The 16,459-nt window shown below is 46.9% G+C and overlaps 1 protein-coding gene across 5 annotated transcripts in view; it reads left to right on the top strand.

Moving 5' to 3' along the window:
- RIOX2 (ribosomal oxygenase 2) overlaps nt 1–16,459 on the top strand; it is a 766,429-nt gene that overhangs the window by 395,941 nt on the left and 354,029 nt on the right. For all 5 annotated transcript variants that reach the window (XM_085622446.1, XM_085622442.1, XM_085622444.1 and 2 more), the window contains one exon: nt 11,762–11,890. In XM_085622446.1, the coding sequence (XP_085478572.1) occupies nt 11,762–11,890 (129 nt within the window). The remainder of the gene's footprint in view (nt 1–11,761; nt 11,891–16,459) is intronic.

The raw sequence follows: 16,459 nt of genomic DNA, 5'->3' as shown, positions 1-16,459 counted from the left end.
TGCAGTGGATATGAAAGAAAAATTCCTAACACAAGGTTACCTAAAAAAAACTGATAAGAGATTCTATGCCAGGACCAGAGGCTCCGATTATGCTTTTCTTCCTTCGCTTTATTTTCTATAAACAACACACATCAGCCAGAAAAGCAAGAAAACTACTTTTTTTCAACATAATAGCGAAAAAACAATCTCTTTCAACTTGAAAAAACGACCAAAGTTCGCTTTATAATCAACTCCCATAAGGCCATAGGGTAGTGCTGAAACCAAGTCCTTCCACAATGTCCATGACTGATGGAAAGCTTCTCCATCTTGTCTGACCCTCCTCTTTCTTCGCTGCTTCGCAGCCAGTTGAGTAGTTTCTTCCTATCTTCTTTGATTTCCCTTGTGATTCCTTGTGATTTTGCTTTGCGCTGTGTTTGTTTCCATCGTTGTGACTCCGGGACACGAGCGCTGCTCAACAAGTGTCCGGGGGTCTTGTTTTTGTCTTTAAACTGTCTTTAAACTGTTTATTGCTGTTGTGACAGATTTCCAACGACCGCAGGAGTGTTCTCGCTCCTACGCGGCCGCAGTCCTTTGCTGTGGTGCATCACTGAGCACCGCTAGGGGAACTCGCGCATCTCGTTGGCCTTGCAATGCGGTTCTCTCAGTTGAGGAACCGCATTGCGCAATCAACATCATCGCGAGCCTTGTCCCCTACCACCACACTCTGATGCCTGCAGTGGCTGTATTTCCTCCTTCTTTTGCCATATTTACGCCCCGCTGGGGTCCGTATAGCAGGTCGCCGCGTGAATCGCCTGTGGGTAGGGTTGTGTGCGCAGGTCAGTCTTCCCTCAAGATTTTTCTGGGAGTGCGCGTGAGGTGGTGGTTGTGTCCCGGTCAGCCTGCATGAGGGACTGCGCGCATTAGAGGTTTGGGCCCCTCTATAGCGGTTTTGCCCCGCACCCAAAGCCTGCAGTCCTTCGGTCAGCCCAAAAGTTGCTCCTGGTGCCTCCAGGCTAGTTACCTACCTCTATCCCTCTGATCATCATCTAGGTGGCAATTTGGTTTCTGCTGCAGGGTGTAGCTTCTGGTTTAAACACCTCAGAATGGAAGGGGACTATTATGAGGAGGAAGAAGTACAGCAGTACCTTCCTTATGATGATGACTTCTTTGACGCAGTTGATCATTCTATTTACAAATGCATCAATGAGGTCGTGGGCCCCATGGAAGAAAGGCTTTCAAATCGAATTGTGGCAGAGTCCGCCAAGTTGGCGCAAGCTCACCTTGTGTCCCACTAGCACGTTACCCCCAGGGGAAGGTCCACCGGCCCGAAGAAATGCTGCAAGGAGGGTGGCCCTGAGGGATCGCAGGGGGTAGACAAGGATGCTTTTGAGCGCCTTCGTAGTGTATTCTTATCTAAGGCAGTTGCCCCCCCTGGCCCCTCAAGTGGCCCCTGTTCCTCCCGTCTCCCCCCTCTCTGGCCTCCCCGTCCCACAATGGGGTTTCACCGGAGGACACTGACGACGAAGAGGGGTCTTCACGGTCCTGGTGTCCAGCCAGCTCCTCGGACGCTCTGCCACAGGACAGCTCAGGGATGCTGGACCCGGAGGAGATAATCCATTTGCGGTCCGCAGCCTGGGCGCCTTGTGGACAAGGTGGCCAAGTTTGTGGCGGGTCGCCTCCGCTAGCCCCTCGAGAAGGAGTCCAGAGGGTGTTTGAGGGAGGAGTGTCCAAGTCCCACCCTAGAGGGGAAGGTAGCCTGCACCCCAGAACTAGACTCGAAGATGGCCACATTCCTAGCTAAGTACGTAAAGGATCCTCACAAGGGTATTGACCGCTCCTAGCGTTCCTGCCAGGATAAACTCCTGGATGCCATAGGTCCCCTCACAAAGATATTGGATATGGCGGAGGAGGCGAAGGTGACGGGATCCGCCATATCCCCCGACGTCCTGTCGTACTGGGCACAGCGGGCGATAATCTTCTTAGGAAATGCCAACTGCGCCCTGTCGACGGAGCATCAGCGTTCCCGGTTGATCAAACTGGATCCGAAGCTAGGTGATTTAGTCTCCTCGGAGGCCGGGGCAGTGGCACAAGGGGGCCTCTTTGGCGATCCTTTTTTCAATGAATTGGGGAAGTTTGTGGCCACATTCACCTCGTTGGACAAGGCCCAGTCCAACATCAAGAGAGTCTTTCAGCCACGTTTCTCCCAAGGGGCCGGTCGCAGTAGGGGCCGCACGACCGGCCGTGTTGGCCAGCAGAACCCGGGTAAGGGACAAGGCTCCGGCTGAGGACAATACCACACCTCAGCCAACTTCAACAACTTTTATCCCACGAGGGGACAGTGTTTCTGTGGATGAGGCAACTTCAAAGGCAATGGCAGTGGACCTAGTGGTAAGTGTCATTCCTGCAGACCAGGTTTGGGTCGGAGGCTAATTGGCGGCCTTCCAGGACGCTTGGGCGCAGATCACAATAGACGCTTGGGTGCTACAAACCATACGGGGGTTTCATTTCGAATTTTACAATCAATTCCGTCAGGAAAGGTTTCCACGACCCATCGCCTTCTCTGATGCAGATGTCCAGCTAGTGGACGGAGAGGTGGCCGAATTGCTCCAGAAAGGGGCTATTTGCCGCACAGGCTTGCACCCCAACGGGTTTCTCAGCAAAAAATTTTTGGTGGACAAAACCGATGGGGGCCGGCGCCCGGTAATCAACCTCAAAGAGTTCAATGGGTGGTTGGTTTACCGGCACTTCAAGATGGAGGATATTCACCTCGTCCGGGATGTCCTTCTCCCGGGCGACTGGTTGGTTCGGCTGGACCTCAAGGATGCCTACCTGGTAGTTCCTATCCATCCTCCTCATTGGAGGTTCCTCCAGTTCAACTGGAAAAATCAGATTTACGAGTTCACCGCCCTTCCGTTCGGACTTTCTTCGGCACCTTGGTGTTTCACGAAGGTGTTCCATCCGGCGGTGGAGTTCCTAAGAAGCCAAGGGATCCGAATGATTGTCTATCTGGACGACATTTTGCTGATGACAGCAATTGCGGCAGGTGGTTTCCCTCCTACAGGAGTTAGGTTTTGTCATCAACGAAGGCAAATCAGTCCTCGCTCCGGCTCAGAGTGTAGTGTTCCTCGGGTTCGTCGTGTTTTCAGTCCACTCATCCTCAAGTCTGCCATTCCGGAAGATGTCAAAATTTCGACATGTGCTGAAGCAAACTATTTCCAATACTCCTACTTCTCTCTGGCAGATCACCAGGGTGGTGGGCCTCCTGTCCTCGTCCATCCAGGTAATCTTCCCGGGTCCCCTTCATTACCGAGCTCTACAACGTCTCAAAGCACACCATCTCAGGAGAGGCCTATCGTTTGATCGGATGGTTCCCCTATCAGAGGAATTCAAAGAGGAAATGTCTTGGTGGCTGAACCACATGGAAGCCTGGAACGGCCGGGCAATATTTGGGTTGATTCCGGACCTAGTGATAAAATCTGACGCGAGCAGGTCAGGGTGGGGCGCCCGTTGTGGGGAGTTCTCCACCGGAGGCGTGTGGTAGTTAGATGAGCAGCGGTTACACATCAATTGCTTGGAACTCTTGGCGGGATCGTTCGCAGTCCGCTGCTGGACCAGAGACAAGGTACTGTCATGTGTCCTAATTAAAATCTCTTATGGCCTACACATTTATTGTATGTTCTCCTGCTAGCTAAACAACATCGCCAGCGGGGGAAGTTAATGGTTAAGCTTGGCACCATTTCAACCAGACTACCCATCCAAACACTCGCAACCAAATAGACCTGTAACTATGCTTTACTTAACTGTACCCACACATACAACATCATGCTACAGGGCATTAGATAATAAACGCCTTATTTCGTTGATGCCTTTTTCAGGACACTGTGAGCCTAGGTTTTTTCCAAGTGTGTCCACGTATGGACCAGAAGTATTATTGAGGTTCCCTAAATTCAGTGGCTCTATACAGTTTTTATCTAGGTTTATGAATAACCTAGAATTTAAAGTAAATGAAACCAAGTCTTTTGTGCTCGTGGCAGGAGAGAGAACGAAAACTACTTAATACTAAAATTACATAGTGATACTTTTGGACTCTAAAAACACATGTCAAAATATGGTGAGATAATAGGGGGATATCGATGGAAAGAATCATAGGGGCTTTATTTAAATTCATAAAAAAGCTTGGGTCAAAGCCAATTGCTGTAATAAAGAAGATCTATGAAGCAAAAACAACATCTGTTGCTACCTATGGGGCTGCTATTTGGAGAACCACCAGCATATCCGTTTTACAACAAATTGAGGATTGCTTTTGGAAGCACTTGTTAGTTCTTCCAAAAGCCTGCTCCTCCTATAATTGTCGCCTCAAACTGGATGTTCCTTTTATCTCGGACCAGATCCGTATTGCTTCACCCCTTTTGTGGCACTTGGTGTGGAGAAGCGAAGAACTGAAGCTGATACAAGAAATTCTGAGAGATTCCTTAAACCTTGACGGCTTATCCAAAGTAAAGTGGCTCCAATTTGTTAAGAATAGCTTTTATATCATCGGTCACGCTAATCTAGTTGATGATTCGTCCTCATGTAGGTCCATCTCAAGGACTGAACTGAAAGAATTACTGCTGGTGAAGGAGAGGAGAGTAAGATGGAAGTCAAATTTTACAAAGTCTAGGTTTAAACTATATCTTTTAGCACTGAGCCTGAATTCAATTGACCACACATACCTGACTTTTTTGACAAGTTTTAAACCCAGATACTTACTAGCAAGGTTACGGCTGAATTACATTCCCCTTATGCGGTGTTATCCTTCTAATACATACTCATTTTCATTTCATAAGGCTTTATTCGGAGCTTAAATACAAAGTCCATAAAAGCACATACATTTACATTACATATACAATAATCAATAAAAACCATGGTAGAAAATACAGTACAGAATACATGGTTAAAAAGACAATTAAAAGAACATACTAGTCCTTGCTTTAATAGCTTGAAGAAGGAAGGTAGCGGTAAAAAAACAAACGTCAGAGTGGGGCATGTTAAAAAACATCTTCATGGTATCATGTACATTTCTGACTCCATACTTCATGAAGATAGGTTTTAAAAAGGCTGAACGAAAGTTACCATAAAGTTTACACAGCAATAGAAAGTGCATAGTGCTTTGTGCTGAATTATTGTCGCATGGGCACGGACCAGTCGGATGTTTTTTATTGCAGGGGAAGGCCACCAGGTGGTGCACGATCCCGAACCTTAGTCTCGTTAAGACAAACTGGTGGGAAGCTCTGGTGACATAACTCAAATACGGTTGATAGCCCACATTCTCACAATATCTTCCGTAGAGCATACATGTAGTAAGGTTGCCACTGTCCCTCCCCCGCCTCTCTGACTTATAGCTCATGAAGGCAGTCTTCATCTCGAATTTAGACAGACTAGAAGCAACATAACTATCCTCTCTTATATCGATACCATAAATCTCTAAAAAAACTATTGATAACAAATTTAATCCAAGGAATCTTTAAATGGTTATCAGTAGAAAGACAATCTCTAATGATGGCTCTATTTAAGGAAGTCTCTTCCTTCGACCAAATAGCACGCCACAACATTAATGGTCTTAGGGTAATCAGGTCTGAAAGATGTTGAATCCCAAGCTCTCTGTGCACCAGGTCGTTAGAGGCTGATTTGGGCAGACACAGGAGTCTCTTTAAAAAGGGATTTTCCTCCACTTGTAGGCTCCCTGCCGTGACGTGTCCCCAAACCCCAGCACCGTAGAGGGCAATTGAAAGACATCTCATTTGATAGATTTTTAACATGTCTTTAATCCGTTTGTCCCCTAATTTGGTAGCAAACTTGAACACCCCATGGGCGCATTTCGCCATCTTGGCCCGGACATTGATAAGCTCACTAGTCCAGCTACAGTTCTTAGAAAATGTGATGCCAAGATAGCTAAAGGTATCCACCGTTTGCACCTTATGCCCATCGATAAAGTAGGAATGGTTTTTTTTTCGCCCCATACCACATTCCATGATGTAAGTTTTGGATTTATTAATCAACAACTTTCTATCCTTGATGAACAGTGAAAACCTGTCCATCAGGCGTTGTAGGCCTATGGGGGTCCTGGACAAGATCACGGCATCGTCCGCGTAGAGTAGTACAGGGACGTTAAGATCATTGATTTTAGGGGCATCTGCCGCAACCGTCTTTAGGACGGAATCAACTTCGTTAATAAAAAGGGTAAAGAGTAGGGGGGCAAGAACGCACCCTTGTCTTATACCACGCCTGATCTTAAACTTTGGGGTGCGCTCCCCACCCGGACCATAACGAACACTGGTGCTTAGATTGGCATAGAGTCGGGCCAGAAAATAGACAATGCCCTCAGGTGCCCCCATTTCTAGCAATTTAGCCCATAAAATGCTATGGTCCACCATGTCGAAGTCACTGCTCAAATCTGCGAAGCAGAGATAGAGAGAGCCTTTCTTAGCCTGCGTATATTTCCCAATTAAGAGTTCAAGGTTAAGACATTGTTCAATAGTCCCTCGTCCCTTTCTAAAGCCATATTGGCAATTGGCCAGAATGCTTTTGGATTCGGCCCATTCTTCCAGCCTAGCCAAAAGCACCCTGCTCATAATTTTCACTGAGGAATCAAGCAAGGAGATTGGGCGATAGTTCTTCACATCCCCCCTGTCTCCCTTCTTATAGATAGGAATGATGATGGATTCCTCCCAAGTAGGTGGGACACCCTTACATACGGCAGCATTAAAAACGTTAGTTAACAACGGGCCCCACAACTCCGGTACTAATTTATACACATCGATGGGCACCCCGTCGGGCCCCTGGGCCTTCCCACCATTGCTGGAGGTAATACTTCCCTGAACTTCAACCATGGAAATGTCCAGAGGAACGATAGGCCAACGGTCTTCGTGCACACCCATCGGTCTATCCGAATCAAAAATCGTTGGCCGTCAATTCGGGCATCTTATCGTCCTTTAGAAACGGACAGTTGACTGTGGCCCAAAATAAAGAGGAGTCCGAAGTTACGGCTGCCTGGTCTAATTTATCCCAGGCCTCTTGCCTTAATTCGGTCTTCCTACGTTTGACTGCAGCCTGATAGGTGGATCTAAGCTCCCTAACCACACTATTATCTCTTGGCTTGGCTGCCAATGCCGCTTTGAGCCCCTTGAGCGTGATAGTACTTGCGTGATCAAACCACCCCTTTTGTAGATGTATCTTGCCCTTACCAAATTTGGTGAATTTACTATCTATTGTGAGATTGATGTTAATAAAATTACACACAATTTCATCGGTAACCTCCTCACTCTCTAGGATGGTAGTGATTTCTGTTAAACAGCTTTTAACAATAGAATTTGACATTATGTCCGCTTTGTCCCCTTTCCATCTAATTCTGGTTCCATTCGATTGGTGCGGCTCTATGTTAGCAATGGTACACATTTTAGAAACATGTTTCTCCTTCCAAAGTACGGCCTCAATAGTGATGCAATTATGATCACTAAGCAAATTATCCACGACCACAGGGGCCATACACCACGGGCTAAGGCTAGAGGACATGCAAATAAAATCTATTACAGTATTCCTATTTCCCGTGAATGTGGGAATTATTTCTCCAGAAGCATTTTTCGCATTAACCAAAATTTCCAAATCATAGGTGGCCAAGATTTTATTCAATGAGTCCCCATAAATATTATGGGGAAAGTGAAGATCAACATCCCCAAAACAATTAGTAAGTCCACAGACCCTTTGGTCGGAAAGGGAACACGCAGCAGTGTTAAAATCCCCCACCCATATAAAATCGAAATCAACATCAAACCCCATTATAATGTCAGCCAAAGCGGTCTCAAGTGCAGACACTACCTGATGCCTAGTACTGTAGAATATATTGTTATAAAAATTGATTAAAAGAATGTTTCTACCTTGCTCCTGATAAAGCCATAAAATCTGGGAATGAACCCCAAACAAAACATGTTTTTTAACGATAATAGGAAGTTCCACAGAAATCAAAACCAGGAGCCCTCCCTTTGCCCTACCCAAAGGGGAGGCCACAGCTGGTAATTGATATGAAGCAAAACCATTGTAATTAATTGGGTCCTTATACCATGTTTCTTGGAAACAAATTATATTAAAAGCATTAATAAACTCAAGCCAGCCCAGGCAGGCATCCTTTGATGAAAGTCCTGCAACGTTCCAGCTAGCGATTGAACATGTACGGGGGTTAAAGCTTTTAATGGGCATGTTGGTCAAGGATATTGGTCTACTATGACCATGAGATACGTTCTTAGGGAAGGGGTCCCCACCCTGGCCATCAAAGACCAACCTCGCATCTCTACAACCTCTGGAGTCGTTATTGGGATTAGCTTTGGATCTGCGATTACCACTTATACCCACAATATCTGTGTGCCCCGATGTTACATCGCCCCCCCCCCCCCCCACCTCCTGGAGAAACAGCTGCATCCCCTGATTTCGTCAAAACAGATTCCAGTCAATCATTGGAGTCAAGACCACTCAGAGATTGGAATCTGTTAGACGTGGCAATATTAAAGGCAGTGTACAAATTCACACCTCTATCCCCCCCCCGGTATGATCAGCATTAGGCTGATTGTTTAAGTGCCTATAGAAATAACCTAAGGGACGAAGAGAGATCCCTTGATCTCGATAGGGGAGTGAAGTAGCTCTTAGCAAGGCGGTGGTGGCGTGTTGTGGATTTCTAAAATTAACAACGATGCAGTCGCCACTACAATTCTTGCGTGAGCTGCCTATCCAGTTGGTTCTTCTAGTACTTAGGATTTCATCTGCTAAAGCTACTGGGAAACCACACTCCCGGTGAAGCCAAGCCACGGTCTTGTTCTTCAGGGAGTCATGAGATTCTCTGTGAATGTTATTGTGTCCAGACCCTCTGGCTGGAGGGACGTTGGTTAAGACTGCCACAAAAGGTGCACAGTCTGGTGGTAAATCAAACTGTGGGTTAACGTAACTTTTGCTTTTCCCTGTGCTAAGTCCTACCTGAATCCCTGAGTCGGATAAAGGGTTTCGACCTGTTGTCTGCGGGGGGTTAGATGCAATAGTTACCTTCTCACTAAGGCCCCCGGGAGATGGCTGGGGTGTATTGGACATAGCCGTAGGTATAACCTCACTAGAGATCTTAGAGGTTACTTTACTACCTCCAAGATCCTTGTCCTTGACTTGGGGACCTATGCTGGTGTTAATTTGTGATCCCAACAGACCTCCCAGTCTGACTACTTCGGCAGTGATCGTATCAAGTTTGATCAATAAAGGTTTAACAATCAGATCAAACTTAGCGTCTATAGTACTAATTAGGAGGTCGAATTGCTCGCTGTCTATTATGACCGAGGTACTATCCAGTGCTAATTTGGGGTCACAGACAGCACTGATTAATGGGAGATCTGCACTCTTGTTTAAGCGACTCCCCCCCCCCCCCGCTTTAATTGGACATTCTTACTGTTATTCCTACATGAACGCAGTACTCTCTGAGATCTCGGGGCCGTCGGGCATTGTATCAGTGGATCTAGAGGGGCAGCCTGACTAGATTCTAGGTCTATAAGAGCCACAGGTATTAAACTATCGGAGCGGTCTTGGTCTGTGAGCACCGCCGAGATAGGACTGTCCAGGTGGTTAGGGTTATTACTAACATCCTGGTGAGGGGTAGACAAGGAGATAGATGGATTGGGTAAGGAAGGAATTGGGTCAAGGGGACCCGCCCGCCCCAGGGACTTTCGTCGTTCTTGATTAATTTTATCCACCATCTTGACCAGATAATTGTCCAAGGTGGCTGTCACTGGGGCATTTTTGACTTTGGACATTATAAACAAAACCAGTTGACCTTAGTGAGCTTATAATCTAGATCGACAAACGAAAATAACAGAAATCCTAACAGTGGCATGTAACACAATCCCACTTCCCCTCTTTCGCTATTGGCTTCCCGGTGAAAATCACAATTTTAAAGACTCAGTGGGAGGAATACAATCTTAATATGGCAACCTGTGTTGTCGAACACCTTGGATCGACACGGAAAGTCCTAGGCCCAGCCCAGCCTCCTCCTGCCCCCTCCTGTCCCGGACTGTCACAAACTGTCCGCCCTTTGTCCGGGCTTCGTCCGGTGCGTCCCGCGCACGGCCCGCGCAGCGGTTAGTGATGATGTATTAAGGGGGCGTGAGCCAATAGGCGGATGGGCGGGCCGCAGCACAGCTGGTGGGACGCACGGACTCCTGGGCACTAGAGTCCCGTGTGTCGACCTTCCCCCTCCGCAGCAGCAACACAGAAACACAGCCACGGACACGGCCCCTCCCGGGGCGGCAGCAGCTCCAAAATCAAAATGCCCCCAAGAACGAAGCGGGACCCACGCCAGCGGGTTCCGCGAGCAGTTTTGAAGTGTTTGTGGGCGGGTGGGCGGGCCGCAGCACAGCTGGTGGGACGCACGGACTCCTGGGCACTGGAGTCCCGTGTGTCGACCTTCCCCCTCCGCAGCAGCAACACAGAAACACAGCCACGGACACGGCCCCTCCTGGGGCGGCAGCAGCTCCAAAATCAAAATGCCCCCAAGAACGAAGCGGGTTCCGCGAGCAGTTTTGAAGTGTTTGTGGGCGGGTGGGCGGGCCGCAGCACAGCTGGTGGGACGCACGGACTCCTGGGCACTGGAGTCCCGTGTGTCGACCTTCCCCCTCCGCAGCAGCAACACAGAAACCCAGCCACGGACACGGCCCCTCCTGGGGCGGCAGCAGCTCCAAAATCAAAATGCCCCCAAGAACGAAGAGGCCCTTACTATTTGTCCATGTGACTCTTGTTCTTCCCAATGCGTCCTACACCTCCTATGTTTTTGCAGTTTGTACAGGGAGAGAAGGAAGATGTATATCTCTCCGCTAATGCGTAGCCTCAAATTTAGACAATGTCATCCAGCCTTACTTTTTTTTAAACTACTACCTGATCCCTTCACTTGTTATTGCCTGACCTCTTCTCTTCAGTGTACTTTAAATAGGAGGAAACAGTATCTGTATTGTGTGTCAATGTGAGCAAGATTTTAAACTTTTCATATGTCTCATTATTTGATTTTAAATATATGTGCATCTCATTATGAAATCCTAAGTGGCACTATTTTACACACATTTATATTTTTATGTAATTTTCTGATAGATATTCTTAACCTGTATGTATATAGTATACTTTTATGCCGTTGTGTTTTATTGGTGAAATAAAGTGATTATGCCTGACTGTTAATGTTTTTATGAATTGCATAGTGTTTATAATCTTGATGCTATTTGAGATGTTTTCATTAATAGTTATTCCTTCACTTTAATTAGTAGTCTCCTTAAGTATTGTTATTGTAATAATATTCATTTATTTATTTTCCTTTTATAGCTTGAGTTTCTGTTTAAGTTCATTATCATATTGCCCACACATTCATTGTGAGATTGTAGAGCCTTTTATTGTGTCTGGTTCCACGGTTGTACATTTCATACTCATGGTTGTATTTCGTTAAAAAGAGAGATGTGTTGTAAACTACTGCATCAAAGATTCATGGCTCACAGAGATATGTGAAGCCATGATTCGACAATGGTAACAACAGAACTCTAAGTAAGCCAGAGATGTGATGTGTGTTAAAGGGCATAGAGCTGTGCTGGTTGTATTACATGTAGGTGGATTAAAGAAGAAGATTCAAACTTCACTTGGCTTCAGAAGAACTTCTTAACAAAGTGTGTTTATTGTTAAGAATAACTTGAAAACAAAAGGTCTTATGCTGCATTTTGCATTCTATCGTTTTTCTGTACAGGTCTTCATTCTCCAGTTAGAAGGTCAGAAACACTGGCGGCTATACAACCCCACTGTCCATTTAGCTCGGGAATACAATGTGGAATCAGAAGCTAGAATTGGAAACCCAACCCATGAATTCATCTTAAAGGTAGTTATATCAGTGGCACCCATTTGCTTTTCTCTGGTGAATAGTATAAGGTTAAAAAACTGCATTCTTTCCTATATGTATCTGCCTAGCTCTTGCAACTTATTTTTTATGTTTCACCTAAGGCAGTGCATGCACTGTCCTTTGCACCAATCTATTGTTTCAGAAGAAAAAAAGTATTCTAAAATGGGATTTTAGCCCACCCATTACTCAACATTGGCTGACTTCTTTGTCAATCTTAGTTTCTTTTTATTGGTAAGTGTGTGTCAGCTTAATGTGGGCTTCAGTTTGTCCCCATGTGTCTGTTTTCTTCCTTGTGGCATGGACCAAGTACTGATTGATTTCTTGTTTAGTGTTTTTCCGTGATGCTTACGAACAGATTATTGTACTATTTTCATTGCAAAATAACTTGAAACCATCAGAGTTCGAAGCTTGCGCATCTCGGTTTTCCCAAGAGCTGAAGACAAACAATTAACAATGACGAGACTTTGTTGCATGTGACCAATTTCGCAATCATACATTTCTGCCGCCTGTTACTTTTATTGATGATGAAGCTGTAAACATATTCCCTTTGTTTAAAACTGTTGTCATACAGTGTATGTTTTTCCGAGTTAACGTTTACCTCTTTGTCACATTCACTTATTTGTTGGTTAGTTCTTTTATAATTTAGTAGATATTTATTCATCATCAAACACACAATGATTTCAAAAGTTTTGTTTCACCTTTACCCACTCCTATCCACAAAAATCACCCTTGCCTCCCTTTACCTCTCACTCCCCTGAGCCTCAAGGAACCCTCTCCTCTCTTTTACCTCTACCCACCCCTAAATCGTCAAGCCACCCTCACCTCCCTTTACCACTACCCACCCCTGAGGCCTCGAGCCATCCTCGCCTCCCTTTACCTCTACTCATCCCCAGGCCCACAAGCCACTCTCACCTTCCTCCTCCTAGCCCGAGCCCTCAAGTCACCCTCATGTCCTTTTACTTCTACCCACACATGAGCCCACAAGTCACCCTCACCTCTCTTTACCTCTGCCCATCCCTTAAACCTCAAGTCACCCTCACCTTCCTTTACCCTCCCCTTAACCCTTAAGTCGCTCTCACCTCCCTTTACCTCTGCCCATCCCTACACCCTAAAATCACTTTAAAAAAAAGATAACATAAAATGTATGCTATTTAAAACTGAAATTTCTACCTATGTGGTAAAGTACTGCATATTACATTTACAAATACTTACCTGCATGGTACTTTTCTGTGTGGTAAAGGTCCTGCATGGTAAAGGCTCTTACCCCTTCGTCAAAACACATCCCTGCCCATTCCTTAAATACTCTACTGCCTTAGCAATGCCCATAAATGTTTTGAGGGCATTTTTAGGATGTCCGGCCTCTACGCGCTCCCGGGAGTCATTGAATCAGGATTGTAGCGTACTCGCTTCAAGATTTGGTGCCAATACCTCATAACAATTATTGGAGCTTGTCAATTGACCTACCGGTTTGGACTGTTTACCGGCTTTTAAAATGACCTAATCTTATCTATAAAGATTCCTATGGAATCACGCATGACTGCCCGGGTTGGAATTATCACCGGTTATTAGGTCTCCACTAATTCTCTTGTCATATCAGCCCTGAAGAAGTCCAGGGTCACTTCCCTTTGGACGAAACACGTGTTGGCTGGACTCCGTGTTCGAATAAACAAGAAGAAACATCACACAAGATTTTCTCGTGCTTTCTCATGTGCACTCACTTGAACTGTCAATGAATATTGTAGCGTGTGCATAGGCTTTGTGTGCATTACTGGGACCTCGGTCCACTTCTCAGGAGGTTTTATTGTGGGTTTTCCCCCACCTTGTGCACTGAAAAGATAGCTATATAAAGTACTGGGTGTTACTAAGCACGCGCCACCTACCTCCTGTGTTTAAACCGCCACCTTTGTTAATGCTGTAATGAGGTCCCCCACATTTTGCCATGGTTGATCATGCTTTTCCCAGACTATACACTGACGTTGAAATACCAAAGGGCCTCCTTTCTAGCTGTCAAGTGCCTCCTACACAAACTGAACCTAAGATACTCTTTGCTTTTCCCGGCGAGAGTATGCGTAGTTATGGACATCAAAACTCATTTCTTCAGCTTGCCAGAGGACGCCTGGTAATGGCTTGAGACCTCAGAACTCGCTTTACCCCTCTGCTCCAGGGGAGCAGAGACTAGCACTGTCTGATGTGGGTCATCGCCGCGGAGGAAGGTGAGCTATTAGACATCCTCCCGGGCTGGCAGTGGTTCCAGGCCTGGAGCAGGTTATACAGGAAAGAAGACGAGCCCTCCAGTCCATTGTGGCAATGAGCTACGTTCAACCTGATACTAGCCCTGATGAAAGATCTGTAAGGTTTTCAAGCGAAAACAGTTCCTCCACTGTGAGAAGTTGGCCTGGCATATGCCGTCCTCTAGTTATAGGGGACACCTTGCACCAGTCCAATTCGACTCTTATGGTGATAGGTTAAAGACAACCTTTAAAGAAAGCTATCCTAGTGGTAGCTGTGGAGAGCAGCCTTCAGGCTAAGTCTTGAAGGAGTGTTAAGCTTATTGTTTTACCATAGATAACCTCTTGAATAACCAAATGAAAGAGTAGTCCACACAGGTATATATATAAAATATATGTATTTATTCTAAGAATAATCCCACTAGTCTCTTTATGAGGCTAGAGGTAAAGATACAATTCAAACAAGCATTGATAGTTACAATAAATAGCACTGGAATAATAGGGCCCCAGGGGGGGACCAAACCATATATCAAAAAAGTGGTATAAGAACCACGACAATTCTACAGACAATGCCTAGGGCATTTAGGGTCGCTAGCCCCCTGTGAAACCACCCAAGGTAGTGAGGAAGGGGACCCACGGGAGACGCGTGCAGTGGCTAAAGCTACTGTCGGGATCTCTATTAAAGCCTATGGAGAATGTCGCGGTTGAATTTTACAAGATTAAAAACACTTCTAGCAGGAGTTCAAGTTCAATACTTTAGAGTTAAGCTTTTGAAGGGCCCACACCCACGAGAGTACCGAGGTACCACTGTTACCTGCCCCAGGGAAGCCAGGTGCATAGGTCGTTTTCGATGTCGGGTCGCGGGCTGATTTTCAATGGCAAAACGTGAAGAACTGCTGCTAGCAAGAAGCGTTGTCGATGTCGTGAAGAATGAAAAGGTAGATCTTGAAGAGAAGGACCTGAAAGCAGAGGGGACAGAGTCTGGGTCACAGCACAGTGACCAGGGAGCTCAGGAGAAGGAGCCCTTAAAGGTCGGGTGCTTCCAGGTAGATGAGGTGTAGCTTGGATCGTCAGCCACGGGGTCCAGGAGGCGTCAAGGAAGGCCAGCTTCTGGAGGGTGACTGTCCCACGAAGGATGAGGGTCGCTGCGGTGTTAGTGTCCGGATTGGATCCACTAAGCCTTGGCAACCGCAACCCACGCAAGAAACACAAAGCAGCTACTGGTGCAGACCCACGAGGTCTGAGCGAGGTCTCCAGTGAGGAGACTGAAGAGCAGGCCTGGAGCAACCAGGGGAACTCTTGGAATTGAATATTGACCTCCGCTAGGGCCCACAAGTCGAGAGACAAGGGACCGCGGGAGGCAGCAATTTGGCGTGCGTAAAGATGCGCCCACGGGTCGCCGGAGCGGGCTAGGGCGTCGATCTTTGGCACAGATGATGCTGAGAGGTTGGCTCAATAATGGGCCAAAGCACAACTTCCTCACTGGTCAGAGACGTGTGCTATGCAAGAGGTGGCCGGTGTCCTGGGGTATTGGGGATCTCGGCACCCACGGGGTCCACGGTGCTGAGCTTTGCTGTGCACACTCACTGGCCTCTGGGATGCTTGGAAACCCACCTCAAAGTAGGAAAGAGTCGTCGATGTCTGTAGGAGCAACGAGGTTCCAACCGGGTCACTTGCAGTGTTTCAGGTGCCTGCCAAGCAGGGGGGTAACTCCTTTACCCCAAGGGAGATTTCTTCCTTTAGCTGTGCGGCAGCAAGTCGAAGGTCAAGACTGTGAAGTTCAAGAATAATCTGAGGCTCTGGGGACCCAGTATTCACCTTTATCCAAAGATTAGGGGAGGGTCCAGATCCGAGTCCACCAATGAGAGGTCAGGCGGGAAAAGGGTGGCTACACCCTCTCCCCTTTGTATGTTTCCCACCTGGGCAGGGGACAGGATGCCCCTGAACCGGTTCCAGGCGGTGTATGCAGAATGTAGGCACTGTGAAAGCCTACGTGCAACTCTGAAAGGCATCCTATGGTGCACCCACCCAGTTCCAATCCATATGGTCTGTCTGGGGAGGTGGGAACACCTCCCTGCAACAGGATCCCTATTGTCCAGCTGCCGTGGCTGGAGTTCTGCCCAGCAACAGGCAGCCAGAGTCGTGTGGGTGGCGGGTAGCATCCATTTTGTACTACGTGTGCACTTTTAAATTGGTGTCTAAATTCTGCCGCTTTTCCCATATCGCCCCTCTAGCAGGGGGGAATCATGCCCCCACTCCCATGGCTGGATTGGGGGTATGATTCCTACATGTTTGACACCAAACACGATATGGTTCTGTG

Source organism: Triturus cristatus, chromosome 8 (assembly GCF_964204655.1).
Source record: "Triturus cristatus chromosome 8, aTriCri1.1, whole genome shotgun sequence".
NCBI classification, from domain to species: domain Eukaryota; kingdom Metazoa; phylum Chordata; class Amphibia; order Caudata; family Salamandridae; genus Triturus; species Triturus cristatus.
The sequence above is the reverse complement of the archived record's forward strand: the minus strand, read 5'-3'. Positions and strand labels throughout refer to the sequence as shown.